Genomic DNA, 18,034 nt, shown 5'->3' with positions numbered 1-18,034 from the left:
TCCCCAGTTAGTTAATAGACACTCTGTTTTCAGTTTTTTGCCACTCCACATACCTCTTTCTATTGGAGAGGTTTCAAAGAATGGGAAGCTTGGTGGAAGGGAACTTTTCTTTTTTAACTCTAATAAATGTTAACATTACTTTCTAAAAGGCTTAACCCTTCCTATTTTCTCTGTCAGTAAATATAAAAGCTTTTCTGTACATCCTTGCCAGAAAATCTTTAATTTTGGCCAGTCTGTTGGATATAAATGGTTATCTCAATGGAACTTTCGTTTGCACGTTCCCTCTTGTGAATTTTAATGTTTGTTGGGCATTTGGATTTGCTTTTCCATAAACTGTTGTTTGCCTGTTTTCCTATTGGATGTCTTTTGTCACTTTTTGAGATCTCTTAGGACTCATTCATTGTAAGAGTGCCCCCTTCTCATTTAATACCTGTTGACTTTTTGGTATCTCTGGTTATAGAGAAGTTTTATTTTTTACATACTGAACTATTTTTTACTTATCAGGGCTCCAGGGTTACCAGTTCTGGTTAAACGCAGCCTGTGTCATGTTTATACATAGAATTTCTTAAATTTTCTTGTGTTTTTAATTCATTTATTTTATCTTCACTACACCAGGACTTATTTTTGAATATTCATAGGCAAATGTGCTAGTACTGCGTATTAAAAAATAAAATGTTTTCGGGTTTTTTTGTTTTTGTTTTTGCATATGGGGGATTTAGGGGGAGGATGCCTAGCATCCAGGAGAGCTGTCTCATTCAGGTTGGATAGAACCTTCAGAGAATTGCTCCAGAAAGTCTCTGGAGTGCTCTGGGAAGAATGTAAAGACTCTTTGAATGAGGACATTGTGACTTGCTTTGTAGCAAAAATACAGCCAGTTAGGAGTCTTATTACCCTTACCTTACTGCCCTCACCCCTCTTGTTTTACCTGTCACATAGTAAGTGGATCTGAGACCCAGTCTTAACAGTGAACCATTGTGCTGTAGTGAGGTTTTTTTTTTTCCTTCTTTAATGAGTTATTTCTATATCTGTTACCTGAATACACAGTCCAGAAACATAAATGTTTAATTGTCAATTGTTTACATTGCTTGATATAAAAGCACCAGAAGGAAGATTTCTCATGGTATTTTGGGGGAGAGGAGTAGCTTTAAGTACTTCGGGCGCTTGAATGGGAATACTAAGAAGCTTTGGTTCTTTACGTTTGCAAATTAAGACATATGTAAAGTTATGCAATGATGATTACCTGTGTTAGGAGCCTCTAAGTCAGTTTCTCAACATAATAGAGTGTCTCATCCAAATTATAACTCAAACACTATTTTCTCAGTTCTTGTAAGGATAGTGCATAGCTAGTACCATTCTAGATGCATGGGAGAGAAGTTAGTTTATTATCCATAGTGAATGTCTTAGTGATTGGGCTGTATTCTCTTAGAATCCTAGTTAAAAAATACTGTGTGCTGTATTCAATTTTATTTTTACTCTTGTAAAAAGGATCATAGCATGTAGAGTGCAAAGCAGGACAAATGATTCTGATGACGTGTTGATTTGAGGTATGAAAGTGAGCCAACGGCAGGGGTGTCTGTACAGTTAAATTGGGGTTTAGAGTCTAAGGAATAGGCTACTTTACACAGATTTGGGAAGTTAGTGGAAGATCCGTACGGTTTCATCTAAAGTGACATTAGTTCTGAGAGATACTAAGAAGTGTTGTCAGTTAACGTCTGTAAATGGTAGTTTATACTTATTTTTAAGATCTTTTAAGTAGTTTCTACGCTCAACGTGGGCTCAAATGTACGACCCCGAGATTGAGTCTCATGCTCCACTAACTGAGCCAGCCAGGCGCCCCTGAAAGATGTCTTTAAACGCTTGCATGCATAAAATAGAAGATATAAACAAACTAAATTGGTTAGAACATCTTCACATTCAGGTGATTGTGTTTCTTCTTAAAATATCTTCCTCAGTGCCATGGAGAGCATTGATGTTGCAAGCATACTTGAAAAGAGCTCTCCTCTATTATCTCCAGGATTTTCTTGCAAGAATTTTCATCCACTCTGCAAGTTTTGGTGCTGGTGCTTTCTTGATTTTATCAGAAGGTGTCAACAGAACAACCTTCTGGTAAGAAACCTTAATCCTTCCTAAAATTGGCCTTCATTGGTTTGCTGAATGAAATGTCAAGAGGTTGTAGTCAAGTGGTGCAGAAAATTACAAGCAAACCAAGTTTGAACATGCTCAGTGACATTTATATCCTGATTGCCATGTGGTTATCTGCTATTCTTTAAGATTTGCCATCAATTGTAAGATGTATCCTGGTTTCAGAGATACTAAATTGTTAGATTTAGTATCTAACAAATTGGGCTGGGAAGGTAGACTGGGGCCAAACAATGAAATCAGTAAATAAATGGTTAATTGATCAAAGGATAACAAGTGATAATCAAATCTGCAGTGGCAGTTCTTGGGGGTGGTGCATGGAAGGACCTGAGGTGAATTTTGTACAAATTATGCTTTATTAACTTTTCCTTTCTCTTGGTTGTGTTTTCATAATCATCTTAATCCACAGCAGTAACTGATGCAGCTGGGGAAAATGGAGAGTTAGCCCATATAGAGGTAACACAGAATCTAACAAACCGTGCCCAATGTCTTTAATACAGAGAGAATTTATTGTAATCCACATATTTTTAGAAATACAGTAACTTGTCACAAGTTTGGTTCAGTAGTTAAGTCATCAACTGTGATGTTTTAACACACTGGAAAAATGTTATTTGACTGTTGTGGCCAGGTAGAAAAATAAAATTTAAAAATTTCATGAAAGTGATCCTGAGAAAGACTTTAGGAAGAAAAGCTTTGATAGAAGTATTAAAGATAGAGTGAATCTTAAATTATATAAGAATATTTTGAAGGAGGCAGTGATGATTGTGAGAACTTTTTACCTTTTGCTTAGAATAAATGTGAACTAGAGATTTTTGATGGATCCTTTGCTTGGAGTCTCAAAAAAACCTACCCTCCATTTAGGAAGATTATATGGTTTCTTGTGGCAGTTTTTGGCTCAGTCTGTTGGCAATCAGTAAACTCTTCTAACAAGAATTTTGAGGTTGGGGCGCTTGGGTGGCTCAGTCGGTTAAGTGTCTGCCTTCGGCTCAGGTCATGATCCGAGGGTCCGGAGATTGAGTGCTGCTTTGGGCTCCCTGCTCACTGGGGAGTCTGCTTCTCCCCTCCTACCCCTCCCTCCTGCTCGTGATATCTCTCTCTCTCAAAGTTCTTAAAAAAAAAATTTGAGGTTTAAAAGTTACAGCTTTAGGGTATATATCTTCGGATTTTGGATTTTCCACTCTAAAATCTTACTTTAAATTGAGGGTTCAAGTTGTCTGGTTTCTGGGTAGTTTGCTGAGTATTAAGCTTTTTGAGTTTGTTTTCTGTTTGATAAGGAATGTAAATTTTGTGATGTAATGAGTTGCAATTATAGGAGGTTACTAGTGGATTTTTGAGAAATTTAAAGAAATGGCTGAATTTGAAAGGATAGTTTACCTTGCAGTCAAAGGAATTTTTCTTGACTAGGATGTGTTCTTAGTGATTTAGTGGGAATGCTCTCTAAGGGATTCAGGCATCTTTTTAGATTTGTAAATCACACTTCAGGCAAGGCTTTTGATAAATTGGTTTAAACACTAAAATTTTGTTTCGAGCCTTTTTTGGTTAAGATAGCTTGCCTTTCCAGTTGTGAAGTATATATTGAGGTCCCCCCCACCCCCCGGGAACTTTGCCTTAAATAGGCTTTTTAGGAATGGCGCTTTATTTCTTCAAATTAGTATTGCTACCAAACTTAACCTTTTGGAATTTAAAAGTACAAATCAGGAAAAGCATTTTATCATCTGATTGGAAATGAGTTACTGAAAAGAGCTCCAGAGAGATGAGTGTTTGAATTCAGCATTTATAGCCGCCTAGGGAGTGAATTTTGGGACTATGTAGCTGTATGTGGTTTTAGCTTCCCTTTCACTAAAATGAGGGATCTGAAAGGTCTGTAAATGAATTTTTTTTTTTTTTTAAGTAAGCATTATGCCCATTGTGGGGCTTGAACTCACAGTCCTGAGGTCCAAGAGTCCCATCCATGCTCTACTGATTGAACCAACCATTTGTCCCATTAGAAATTTTATCTTCGGAATCAGGTAACTTTCCCACAGACAGGGTTCCTGATTTTTATCCTGATTTTTGACTATATTTATAATCTTGGTCTTTCAATTTCTGAAATAATTCATACCATGTTTCTTTCTGCTTAACCAGTTGGATTCCCCCCCATGACTGCCCTCATCAAGCTGAAAACCTGTTTTTCAGCTGTAGTGTTCTCTGTCATCACAAGTGTATCTTTAAGTTAGGTAGATAATTCTCTGCACTTTGTTCTTTCCCCAAGCAGTTTAAGCTCCCACCTCAAAATTGTTAGGTTGCTTTTTGTATTCTGAAATGGAATGGTCTACAGAACAAAAAGTGGGAGGAGAAAAGCAAAGTTCAGAACAAATCACAGTAAACATAAGATTTTTTATTTTTTTAAAGATTTTATTTAGTTTTCGACAGCGCGAGAGAGGGAACACAAGTAGGGGGAGTGGGAGAGGGAGAAGCAGGGAGCCTGATGTGGGACTCGGTCCCAGGAGCCTGGAATTGTGACTTGAGCTGAAGGCAGACGCTTCACGACTGAGCCATGCAGGCACCCAAACATAAGATTTTAAAAACGATTTATATAATTAAAACTACAACTTATTTTTTCTGTGACTACCCATTCACATAGTTCATACCCATTGTTACTTTCGCTTATTAGCTTGTTCACCTGTTAGCTCACCTGAGACTATAAATTGGGAATTTAACTCAACTATGTTTTACCCTCCTTTCCTTTCTTTGTTGTGATTATTTTTAGCTTTTAGGTAGTGTAAACTTAAGCATTTTGTGGCTTTTTTTTTTTTTTTTTTTAAGATTTAGAGGGAGAGCCCACGCGTTTGTGTGCGCCTGTGAGGGGCAGAGGGAGAGGGGTGAGGGAAAGAGACCCTCCAGCAGACTCCCTGCTGAGTGCATGGAGCCTGAGGTGGGGCTTGATCTCACAACCCTGAGATCATGACCTGAGTGGAAATCAAGAGTCAGATGCATAACTGAGCCACCCAGGTGCTCTTGTGGCTTTTGGGTTTTGTGTTTTTGGTTAGAAAGGTCTTCCTTAGTCTGAAGTTATAAGTAACTCAGGTCTCTCGGAATCTATGTTGATTTAAAAAACTTTGAATCTTTCATCCATTATATTTTTGGTGAAAATGTCTATTTTCATTTTTTCCCAATAATTATTCGGATGTCCCAATACTATTTGAAAACAAACCATTCTGCCTCCTATTTGTAATTTCCTAAATGACTTAGACCTAGTTTTGGAATTTGTTTTGTTCTCTTAAAGTGTGTGTGGTTTTTTTTTTTTTGTCTTGATTGTTATAGCTTTAAAATAAGCTTTAATATTTGGAAGGGATAATGTGTTTTCTTTACTCTCTACTCCCACTTAAAAGTTTCGATTTTGAGTGTTTTAACTTACTTTAAATATAGACATTGGTGTTATTAAGATTAATTTCTTTTCCCCTAATAGAATCATAAACTCTTAGTTATTTTAGTGGGGTCCCACTTAGGGGCATGTTAAGTTTTTACAGTATCAAGATCTCCTAAGGATGTGATAAGATTTACATTTTCCTGAATATTCTATATATATATATATATATATTCATTAGTCGAATTTCAAAGATTCTGCACATAGCTCCTGTACATTTTTGTTGTTGTTGAGGGCATTCCTAAGATTTTAATTTTTCATTGCTGCTGCCGTTAGATTATTTTTTGTCTGTTTTATTTTCCAGCTACTTATTATTTTATCTAGAGAGCAAACTGATTATTAACTTGCCACCTTATTGAATTAAAATTTTTTTAAGGCTGTATTGCTTTTAAAAAAAATCAGTTCTTCAAATAGTACTTCTGTAGCTCAGGGATTTTTGCTGTTTTCTTCATCCCTTCCCTTCCCTCCCATTTTACACATCGTTTGTGGCATTCCTGGGTTTTTACTGTGTAATGTTCTATTTGTTGCTTTGTTGGGGACAACATTCTAAAGATATTTTGATCACATTTTTGATGTGTTAAACTTCCTTGTTGCTTATTGATGATACTTTATAGTTAAGAATTTCACATAAGCATACAAAGGGACAATTTTATAATGTTTTGGAATTTTCGTGTTTGCATATTATGTGGGAAGAGGAAAAAGAAATGTAAAAGGTTTTATTCTGAGAAATACACGTCCTGGGCCAAATGAATGATGAATAGGAAGAGAGACAAAATCCCCAAAGGTTGGATTAGAACATGAGGAGGTACAGAAGTTGTGGAGACATAAAGTCATAAGGCCCTGCTGTTGTCTTCTGCAGACAAATATGACCATTGTTATTTACTGTCCCCTGACTTGGATTTTGGCAATGACCTAACCCTGCCATTTTGCGGCTTGAGTGAATAGGGAGCTAGTGTCATCATTCTGGTGACTTTGGAGCATACAGAAATACCATGAGAAGTGATGTCTGAGTCCTGCATCAAATGGACAAAATTTCATGGAGTTCTGGCCTTTAGAAGCACCTTATCCCTAGAATTAAGGGTTTGGGGATTAGAAAGTGTTTGCTAACTAACAGTTTATTGTTAATCTATTTAATTTTATGTTTGGAGGGTATTAGTAATTTGAGTAGGTGTCTAGAGTTGTATTTTTTCTCAAAAGTTTGTGGAAAACATGCACCCAAACAAAAATGATGGTGGTGATGGAAGTAAAGTGGGGATGGGTTGGAAAGAGTTGAGTAAATGTTGACTTTTAGATAGAAAAATAGATTTTTAGTATAACGAAGGGTAAAATTTCCCAGTGGCTTGGAGCTCTGACTTGAACTCATTTTGTAAATTATACAGAAACTGCAAAGATTTCTTAGTAAAACATTCTAGACTCTGAAAGTTGTGAAGGACTAGAAAACTTTAGTCAAAGTCGAAAAGGACTAACCTCTTGATGGTAAGATATGTTTTACTTCATATTCATGAACTTGGAAATTCTCAGTTTCTAAATATTCCTTACGAGTGTTAAGGGTATTAATAGAGATAGATTTGTTGGTAACATAACTATGAAAGTGCTGACCACAGTCATTGCAGAAAGTGATCTGTGGTTGAACCTACTGGGAATAGAGAAACAGGCCAGGCTGTCATTATTATGGCATGGTCAGATAATCAGAACTGGAATGGCAGCTCTTAATTTTTAACTTTGGGAAAGAGGAATAAAAATGTCTCTGGCATTGCATGGCAGGAGTTGGTATAGCACTCTTGAATGTATCCAGAGTTTAGCCTCACATGAGGATATTTGCATTGAAATGTCCCATAGCACACAAATAAAGCAGATAATAGACATTTGAAGCTGGAGTGACATCAGGGCCAAATACAAAATCATGCAATTGAGTAGCAAATGTGAGAGGAGTGCAATGACTTTAGATTTATTTAGTTACCTATGTTTTGTGATTGGTGAATCTATATTAATGAAAATGATTTTATATTTAGCCACATCTCTTACCTTCTCCTTTCCAAGAGTTTCTATCTTTAGATTTTCTGGGGTGGTAGTAGTGATCTGCTTACTTTTCAGTTTTTGGTTTCTAATGCTTAGAAAAATGTCTGACATATAGTAAGCATTTCAGTATTAGTAACTGTTGTTTTATTTTTTAAATTACTGATACTTCTGTTTTGTAAGTTTCCAAAATGTTGCAGTTTTTTCTTTGCTCTTTATTGTCTATTCTTGTTGGTTTATGCCTTAAAGTTCCTTTAGTATTACTAAATGGACTTTTGGGGGAGGAAGATGAAGTAAACTGGAAATGTTCATCCCTGCCTTGTTTTAACCAGGTACTGCAAGTGTGTTTATTTAGCTAGTTTTTAATGGATATTATGGAGTCTAGTGTGATAAAAATGTTTTAGAAAATTATTTACTGAGTACCTTGTGGCTCAAAGTGTATGTAAGCATTTGGCTAAGGTTTGAGAACTTCGCATTTCTTCTTGACAGTAATACAAAGTGTCACTTAATGTCAGTTGTAATCATATAAATGTAAAGTGGACTGCACTCCCAAGGTTATGCAGTGGCAGAGCAAGAATTTGAACAGTTTTTCTACACCCGTCCTTTGCTCTTTTTTGAATGTCAGATCTTAGAGTTTCTTTCAGCAGTATCAATCAAATGAAGATAGATTAAAAATATTAGTTTGAAAATTAATTTTCAGACTAGAAAATGACCACCGATTTTTATTGTGAATCTTTATATTCATTCCAAAATGGTTTTGAAGCAGTGTACTTAACTATAGTTCAATTTTTTTTTAAGTGAAGGAGGAAGGGAAGTTGGTAGGAAAAATAAAATTAAATTAACTGAAGGTTAGTATTCAAAATGTAGTTATGATTTTTACTAATGGTGGAGGGTAATATTTATTGATATTTGTAATTTCACCAAGTACTATGGTGAACATTAAATCTCAATTTTCATAATTCCATGAGGAATGATGTTGTAATGAACCATTAGGTTAAAATTATGCCCAAGAATATGTAAATGCAAGAGCTTGGGATATGAATCCTGGCAGCCTGATTCTAAGAGTCTGAACTCCTAGTCACAGTCCTAAAGACAGCCTTGCTCAGTTTGAGTATCGATTAATACCTGTGATGTTTTATGGATGTACATTCATTTTTTCCTAATTCTAGGGTAGGTGACACTATGTAGAAACAGATTCAAAGAGGCTAAGTAACTTCTGAGGTTCTATAGCTCATAAATGATGGAGATGGAAATCAAACCCACATCTGCCTAATTCCAAGCTTTGTGTTCTTTTCGGTGTTCCATATTTGTATGTGTAGTATAGGCTTTTGCAGTTAATGTAATTTTTTTAAGTGCTCTCTCTGCCCAAAGTGGGGCTTGAATTCACAACCCTCACAACTCAAAAAGTTGCATGCTCTACCGACCAAGCCAGCGAGGCGCCCCTAACGTAACGTTTAATTGGATATTGACGTGCTTTTGATAATGTTTTTGTTTTTTGCAGGGATTTATCAAAGATGTTCATGAAGACTCCCTCACCGTTGTTTTTGAGAACAAGTAAGTCATTTTTTATCGATAGAGATCTTAAAGATTGGTTGTGCTAAATTCGTGTTTGCTTCTGGGTGTTCTAGTTTTGATAACTTTTCACCTCTTTCTCTGCCCACAATATACTTGTTATTTTTTCATGACTTTTTTTTTTTTGCCAAAACATATGTGAACATGAATTAGTATTTTTTGCAAAAATAGATGGCACAAATGGAATTATACTATGCCTAATTCTTAAAATCACAGAATGCTGAAACGATGTTGTAGAAGGCCTTCCAAATGGCTGCTGTTGTGTATTGGGCCGCCTTTAATTTACACTTGATATTAATAAGGAATAATATCAGTTTTATAGTTGTTGTAGGGTCTAGGTCTTGTTTAGAAAATGTGTAAGACAGGGCCACCCAGGTGGCTCATTCGGTTAAGCGGCTGCCTTTGGCTCGCATCATGATCCTGGAGTCCTGGGTTTGAGCCCGCATTGGGATCCTCATGCAGCGGGGATCCAGCTTCTTCCTCTGCCCCTCCCCCTGTTCCTGTTCTCTCTCAAATAAATAAATAAAATCTTTAAAAAAATGTGAAAGACAGTATGTTGGGCTTGGTTCAGAAGAGTTTTAAAGGAGCACTGTATAATTGAAGGTCAGAAGTCTTCAACTTTCACTTTTAAGCTGCTTCTGGAATGGCCTGAAGAGAGCTCTGCCCAGCAGCTGTTTCATGTAGAAACATGTGTTGGGGTGATTCCTGTCTTTGAGCAGCTGCCATTTCACAGTAATGGTGAAAAGAAAGCACTCAAAAATCTTGTCTCCTGATGTTTTGCCTAGCATCTGCAGTTGGAAGCTATAGGAATTTATTTGCTATTTTATGTGTTAGTGTGCCTCCCAGGCATATGAATGACTTCTTAGAATAGGGAAGAATTTTTTATTTTAAAGATTTTATTTATTTATTTGAGAGAGAGAGAGAGAATGAGAGATAGAAAGCACGAGAGGGAAGAGGGTCAGAGGGAGAAGCAGACTCCCTGCTGAGCAGGGGGCCCGATGTGGAACTTGATCCTGGGACTCCAGGATCATGACCCTCAGGTCATGCTGAAGGCAGTTGCTTAAGCAACTGAGCCACCCAGGCGCCCGAATAGGGAAGAATTTTTAACTTTCTCAACCCAGTTTTTGCAGTATGACACAAAAAATGTTATCTAACCAACAGCCAAGTTTGTTTTAATTTGGTTATATTTGCTATAAAGTTAAATGTCAGCTTTTCCCAAGTTTTAATATTAACATATTCATTGCAGAAAATGTTAATTCTGTTTAAGAAAGTTAAATCTTGTAATTCAGCTGGGCAAAATAACTAATTTTCTGCATTTCTGTGAACATGTACACACAAAAAATGCAGTTAATATTTTATAAGCTCTGAAATTCTGTTCCTTTGATAGGTCATATAGTTGTAAAATTGTTTGAAATAAGTTGGTTGCACTATTGATTGACAGTGTAGATGTGACATTATTTCGAGTCTAAATTATTACGATGAACTTAAGCTATTAAAATGTATGTACTGTTCCTTGAGTAATTTTGATGGCAATACATAATTAGTATTAATGATGCTAATTTATAAACTTCATTAAGAGTCATGCAAAATCTATTTTACCTCAACAGACTTCTTACTTGGAAAGATATAATATGAATGAAGCTTGCTTTTTATTAGAGAAAGCTAAATGATTAACTCACACTCAAAAAATACACACTACCATAGACTGTATAGCTTCCATATTAGGGACTTTTAGAATAATCTGTTTCAGATTTGTTAATTCCTTTTCTGATCTTTCAGCTGGCAGCCAGAACGCCAGGTTCCATTTAATGAAGTTAGATTACCACCACCACCTGACATAAAAAAAGAAATTAGTGAAGGAGATGAAGTAGAGGTATGTATTTTAAGTTTTTGTGTGTGTCTTTTTTTGTTCTAAATAAATATTCTTTTAGGAAAATCTGTTTAGCTGATAGACAATAAATTTCTTTTCTCTAGTCTTTCTATTATTAATTGGCTGTGTAATATATATAGCAGGGCTTGAGTTTGAAATCAGAACTGGGATTCATATCGTAGCTTTACCATTTTTAGCTTTGTGGCCTTGGTCAGGTTTCTTTACTATGAAAATGAAAATAATTTGGGAGTAAGAATGATAGTGTATTTGAATTGGTTTGTATGGAATCTGGCACAGAGAGCTGTGTGGTATTGGTTGCTGTTTTCCTTTTTGCTAATTACTTTAAATTTTTTCTTGTACTTTTTTTTCTTAGTATCTTTGTAATATATTAATAGTTGTCCTTTATTGTGATCATTAATATAGTTGATACATAAAAATGTGAAATATTGTAATTAGCATACAGCCTTGTTGAATAGTTTAGAAATGTCCAGAAAATTTTTAAAAGTACAGAAAAACCAAAAGGACTAAATAGGAATTAATGTGAGAAGGAAAAAACCACTGTTCACCATTTTTGTTATTCCTAGGCTCGCTCTCGCCCCTTTTTTTAAAAATAAAAGTGGGATTATATAGTGCTGCTGCTTTGTACATTGCTTTTATTCACACTTAGTAGAGTTTGGATGTCTATTTTCAATATGTTAGTGTTGTTAAATATGCTTGATGTTATGTGAAATGAAACATGGAAATAATTATCAAATAGAGGTGTTGTGAGTCTGTTGGAGACAGAAAATTTGATTTGTGATTTTCAAGAAATTGATGTAATTCCTTCAAGGTGCTCTAATATGCTAAATATATTTTTCTAGTTTATGTAGGATGGGATTGGGGGAACTGGAGGTATAGGAGAACCTATGCAGATGAAATATCTCTGTGAATGTTTTTATAAGCACTTAGCAGTACATACTCTGAACCAATGTTCTGAGCACTTGGCGCATGAACTCAGTTATCTGTCTTTTATTTTTTGTAATTCTTAATAGTAAATTTTGAGTTCCCATTAATTGTAGATGTTATATGCTAGGAAACCAAAGAATGGTGGCTCGTTTTAATTCCTGGCAGCCTAAACTCCTTGCCATTCTGAAATTTGGCCTAGATTTTAATTACTTGCTCTAAGTTCACTGGGCACCCTTTTGCTTTTGCTAAATCAAAGCATGTTATAACTTAATTGTGTCAGGGCACCACGAGACTACTCTGTAATGGTATAACCTTCACTTTACTTTTTTCTTTTATAGTTTACTTCCACCAAAAGTGAGAACTAAGAACTTTTTTTAAGATCTGTAGCTGTAGTCTAGGTGTGGTGTGTATTTGTGTCCTTTAGGGAAATGTCATAGATGGTATGGGAAGACACAGGGAAACAAAGTGGCAAACTGTTTGCTGTAAAGTAAGGAGTGTGAAATAGGGTACTGGTGCATACTATGAACTGTAGCCATGATGCTGCTGATTACTACTCTACCTGTTCACTTGGACTTTAGACTCCAGTGAAAATGTTTTTCTCAGTATTGAATCCTTTTCTAATCAATATCTTTTTGTAAGGATGGGTAAAAGAGCTTGATTTGTTTTCATTTTTCAAAATTTCTGTTTTAGAAGTTTTTTCTTATGGAATTCTGGTGATGGGTTAGGTTAGACAAGGAATGACTTCATTTTGGAAATGTTCTAGAATTAGAAATGTGTGGTGGTCAATTTTGAGACTAGTGCTTTTCATACTTTTTAAATTGTTCAGATAATGAAACGGTAAAGGCTCAGATTAAAGGAAAAAGTTGGTGGTGTGCTCATGGTGCTTTCCCCTGTCTCAGACTAAGAAGTTCCTGGACCATCTTTTTGGCCTGCCTCTCCAGCTGTGTACAAAATATCGGTGTAAGAGATGGAATGATTTGAAAATTGATTGCAGTGTTTTCTTTCACATTGTATTTTATGGTTTAGTCTTGGTGAAATTTGTTCCTTAAATTGTGAGAATCATTATCTGAAATTAAGATGTCATTTTTTTTCCACTTCTGAAAAATTTGAAAATTCACATAAAGAAGTTTAAAATCGATCTTGCCACCCACGGATTCACTGGCTTTTTCTTTGTCCTTTTTTCTTTTTTTTTTGGCCACCATTAGTTAGGAAACTGTATGACCTGAAATGTTTAGGAATTATGGTTGTTAATTTTGAACCAAATACATTTTTGAAAATTCCTTACTCTTTTTAAATTTTTAAATTTTTAAAAATTTTAATTCTAGTGTAGTTAACATAGTGTTCATTTAGTTTCAGGTATACAATATAGTGATTGACTAGGTTCATATATATTACTCAGTGCTTATCAAGATAAGTGTACTCAAAATCCCCTTCACCTTTTTCACCCATTCCCCCACCCACCTCCCCTCTGGGAACCATCTGTTCTCAGGTTTGTACTTTGGTTTGTCTCTTTTTTTTTTTTCCTTTGTTTTATTTCTTACATTCCACATATGAGTGAAATCATATGGTGTTTGCCTTTCTCTGACTAGCTTCTTTTGCTTAATATTCTCTCTAGCTCCATCAGTGTCATTGCAAATGGCAAGATACCGTTCTTTTTTATGGCTGAATAATAATCCGGTGTGTGTGTGTGTACGTGTGTACACACATACCCCCCACATCTTTGTCCATTCATCAGTTGATGCACACTTGGGCTGCTTCCATAGTTTGGCTGTTGTAAATAATCCTGCAGTAAATATAGCGGTGCATATATTTATAACCCTTTGAATGAGTATTTTTGTATTCTTTGGGTGGATACTCAGTGGTGTGATTACTGGGCCTTAGGGTAGTTCTCTTTTTAATCTCCTCCTCCTTTAAATTCAAATAAAGTTTAATGTAAAAAATGAAATGATACAGAATTATATAAAATAAAAAGCGAACTTTCCCTCTTAGTATAGGTATGTTTGTACACTCTAGCTTAAATCTCATTTACCAGAGTTGTGTTTTTCTTTGCATTTTTAAAGAATATTTTTTTTTTAAGTTACAGAAATTGGGATTATGTTATATATTTGTGATTTCTGTATTCAGTCAGTTGGGATATAATAGACATTTTCATGCTGTACATACAGATTTACCTGATTCTTTCTAACCACCCCATAATATTTTTTAGTACGGATGTATCATAATTAGAAATTAAAATTACTGGCAGATTTTTTGCTATTGCCAAAAAATAAAACCCAGAGTTAATGTCCTTATGTAAATCATTTTCTGATAGTATGGAATCTAAGTGGTTCACTTGCTAAATTGGAGGCATGTGTATTTAAAATTTTGATGGTACCAAAATGTACCAATTTTGTCCTCCAAAAATGCATTTTGATTTACTACTTCATACTTTTGCTAACACATGGAGTTCAGTCATGACAGTTTAATTCTTGTAGGTCAGGAATGGTTGAATATTGACAATTTCATATGGTTTATCCTAAAAAATTTTTATTTTATTATGTTAATCACCATACATTACATCATTAGTTTTTGATGTAGTGTTCCATGATTCATTGTTTGCATATAACAGCCAGTGCTCCATTCAGTACGTGCCCTCTTTAATACCCATCACCAGGCTAACCCATCCCCCCCATCCTAAAATTTTACTACTATAAAAGTGGCTACTTGAGGTTCATATTTCCAGTCAATTTACGAGGCTTACATGGAATTATAGAACATAAATTAGTGTCATGGTCTAATGTCCTCAAGAAAACAGTATATGATTTATAGGAGAGAGATGGTTTTGAAAGGTTTAAAATTCAAAGCTTTATTTTTAAACCCTTTAGTGCCTTTTTTTTTTCCCCCCTTAGTGGCTTTTTCTTTGACTTTTTATTTATTTATTTAAAAAAATTTTTTTTTTTTATAGATTTTATTTATTTGAGAGAGCGAGAATGAGAGAGAGAGAGCACATGAGAGGGGGGAGGGTCAGAGGGAGAAGCAGACTCCCTGCTCAGCAGGGAGCCCGATGCGGGACTCGATCCCGGGACTCCAGGATCATGACCTGAGCCGAAGGCAGTCGCTTAACCAACTGAGCCACCCAGGCGCCCTTCTTTGACTTTTTAAAAAGTGGCGTATATTTTAAAATCTTTAACGTTTAGTAGAATTAAATTTTTTCAGTAAGTATTTGCTTGGTTGATTTTGCTAACTTAAGATTGCTAAGAAAATGCTCACCTTGTGGAATTGGAAGTAATGGGAAAATGATTTCTAGATTTTCTTAAGCTGGTTATATAATATAGTATTCTGGGATATTGGAAGTGCAGTAGAAAATGTTTTTTCTCCAGTGATTTCACATGTGAAGTGTTTTGTCTCTTATTATAGATAACTGCTTTGTTCAGCAAGTTAGTGTATGAGCTCACACAAACACATTCCATAGGAAGCCTGACACTCAAGCCAGTATATAATTTTACAGGGTTTTCCTCTTGGGTTTAATATATTTGATTAAGCAACTTTTTTTTTTTTTTAATTGTGATGCTTTCTGGTTGAGGTAAGATTGGCAAGTTTGTGTTCTTGTGACATAAACCTTTTATCTTTTACGGTGGCTTGTCAGACATTATGTTTCTATGTCTTTATGTTTTAATTATAATGTTGGGATAGATGCCTTGAGAGAAATAAGGGTAATAAGAATAATTTGAGATCAGAGACTCCCTTACCGGAAAATTTAAGAAAAACTTTTTTTTATTTGTTGGGGGGAGGGTTGCGGGGGGGGGGGGGGGGGGGGGGGGGGGGGGGGGGGGCATAGAGGGAAAGAGAGACTGTCAAGAGGACTCCCTGCATGGAGCTCAGGGCAGGGCTGTCTCACGATCTTTAGATCATGACCTGAGCTGAAATGAAGAGTCGGATGCTTAGGGGCAGTTAAGCGTCTGCCTTTTCTCAGGTCGTGATCCCAGCATCCTGGGATCGAGCCTCACATCAGGCTCCCTGCTCAGCAGGGAACTTGTTTCTCCCTTGGCCTGCTGCTTCCCTTGCTTGTGCTTGCGCACGCGCGCGTTCTCTCTGTCAAATAAATAAAATCTTAAAAAAAAAAGTTGGATGCTTAACGAACTGAGGCACCCAGGCGCCCACGCTTATGTTAAAATTTTTAAAATTCAGTATTTTTTTAATGCAAGAGACATGTAGTTTCCATTCTACCTTTATTATTTTTTAAAGATTTTAAGATTTTATTTGACAGAGAGCACAAGTAGGCGGAATGGCAGGCATTCTACCTTTAAAAAATACCTCAATTTGATTCTTGCACCCAGTCTGAAAATTTTACCTGTCTGTATTTAGTCTGTCTTACAATGCCAAGTTTATTGTTAGTCTTAGTGCTTAGGAAATTTGCATATGTTAAAGAGGTAAACATTCTTGTTTATTATATGGGAAATGGCTATTTTCCAAGACTTAAGAAACCCATTTGTTAAAAGTGTCAGCAACGTATTTGAGAAAATACTATTACATAGGTAGATAAATCACGTTAGTGTGTTCTAGATGTTAAACTTGCTTTCCTAATGGACATTTTCCATTTCTTCATAATAGGTTACGATTGTAATGAGATGAAATAGTGAATATAGAGGAACAGTACTTATAAAACTGGCTGTTATGATTAAGTATTCAGTTTAATGGTTAACATTATTTAGAAATTTTCTTCATAGTTAATTTGGTGAAAACTGGTAAAAAATTATTTCTGGTGTTCATATTTGGTTTTGACTTTGAAAAGAATAGTTAGATATTATTAACTTGACTGAAAGGTTGATAACATTAGGATCCAGACTGGAATTCCATTTAAGTAACAGTTTGGTTGTGGGTTAGAATTTAGAGGCTATTTTGTAGTATGGTTTGACTTGGAGTTATTTGGCAGAAAGAACCCTGAAACAGAATTCTGGAATTTGATTTTTCATATTCCATCCTCCACTCCGTGAAATTGGACTTCTTCAGCCTGAGTACTGTTGTGCTTTTAGGTCTTTCACGGGTCTTTTTTTTAAAGCTCTTCCTTGGATTTGTAGACACTTAGAATGTTAAAACAATGAGGGCTATTGCTTTAGAGCGTGATTTGCTCCTTGGGAATAGTTTGGAAATTTAAAGTCAGAATAAAGGGAATTTCTATGAGGCGCTCCTATTCCAGTGATGTAGTCATAAATACAGTAGTCAACGTCTGGGGCAAAGTATACTAGGGCACAGTTTTAATGCAGCATTAAAGTGATTTTTTATTGTGTGAGATAAACTGTTCATTTTGGAAAGAATGTGATTTGACCCACTGCACTCAAGTGGAGCCAGATTCATAGTGTTTGATACAAGCTCAGGAACTTGGATTTAGTTGGCTTTATGAGAATGACTTTGTCTTTCAACGGTAGAGTTTTTAATGAAGCTTACAGAGGTAGGTTAAGTATAAAATGGAATCCAGCATTTTAATGTTCAGTGAGAAATACAAAGCCTCAAGGCAGTCCAGAATGGTTTATTCTCTGTTTTTGGTGGTAAGCTTACATAGGAAGCCACATGCCTAGAAAATTGTGTTTTGGTGAAAGTAGAATTAGAGCAAAGGGATTTAGGTAATTTAAAGACTCATTCACTCCTGCCCCCCCGGAAACTTTTGAGGCACCCATTCACTAGATCACCAAGAGATACTCCATTCTGTTTAGCTGAACTGCCTTTCTGAGATAGTGTTTGGAATGGGCACTTTCCCTCTTCTTCTTAGGTTTTCTTTTAGTCTGTGGCATACTCAGGGAAAATGGTCATCAGCACTTACCATTTGGGCCCAGTGGGCCATTTTTAAGAAAAATTTAAGTCTGTTTACATATAATTTCACAGAAGTTAATAAAAGGATGCTCAAAGTTCACACTAAGTATCTTAATGAGCATTTAAACATAGCAAATATAGGGACACTTCGGTGGCATAGTCGGTTAAGCGTCTGACTCTTGGTTTTTGCTTAGGTAGTGGTCTCACGGTGGTGGGATAGAGCCCTGTGTTGGGCTCCGTGCTCAGAGCGGAGTCTGCTTGAGTTTCTCCTTCTCCCTCTAGGGCCCCCCCCCCCCCCC

General features: G+C 35.9%; 1 protein-coding gene across 7 annotated transcripts in view; it reads left to right on the top strand.

Annotated features, from left to right (window-relative positions):
* The window catches only part of FXR1 (FMR1 autosomal homolog 1), a 57,795-nt gene that overhangs the window by 10,184 nt on the left and 29,577 nt on the right, over positions 1-18,034 (top strand). For 5 of the 7 annotated variants that reach the window (XM_073896792.1, XM_025878174.2, XM_073896801.1 and 2 more), the window contains exons 2-4: positions 1,953-2,106; positions 9,063-9,115; positions 10,913-11,006. In XM_073896792.1, the coding sequence (XP_073752893.1) occupies positions 1,957-2,106; positions 9,063-9,115; positions 10,913-11,006 (297 nt within the window). In that variant the 5' untranslated portion in view covers positions 1,953-1,956. The remainder of the gene's footprint in view (positions 1-1,952; positions 2,107-9,062; positions 9,116-10,912; positions 11,007-18,034) is intronic. The other 2 variants (XM_073896811.1, XM_073896815.1) reach the window with 1 other exon arrangement.

Source organism: Callorhinus ursinus, unplaced genomic scaffold, assembly GCF_003265705.2.
Source record: "Callorhinus ursinus isolate GAN/ISIS: 27379988/994484 unplaced genomic scaffold, GSC_fseal_2.0 scaffold1, whole genome shotgun sequence".
Taxonomy (NCBI): domain Eukaryota; kingdom Metazoa; phylum Chordata; class Mammalia; order Carnivora; family Otariidae; genus Callorhinus; species Callorhinus ursinus.
Note: the sequence above shows the minus strand (reverse complement) of the source record. Positions and strands in the feature narration are given on the sequence as shown.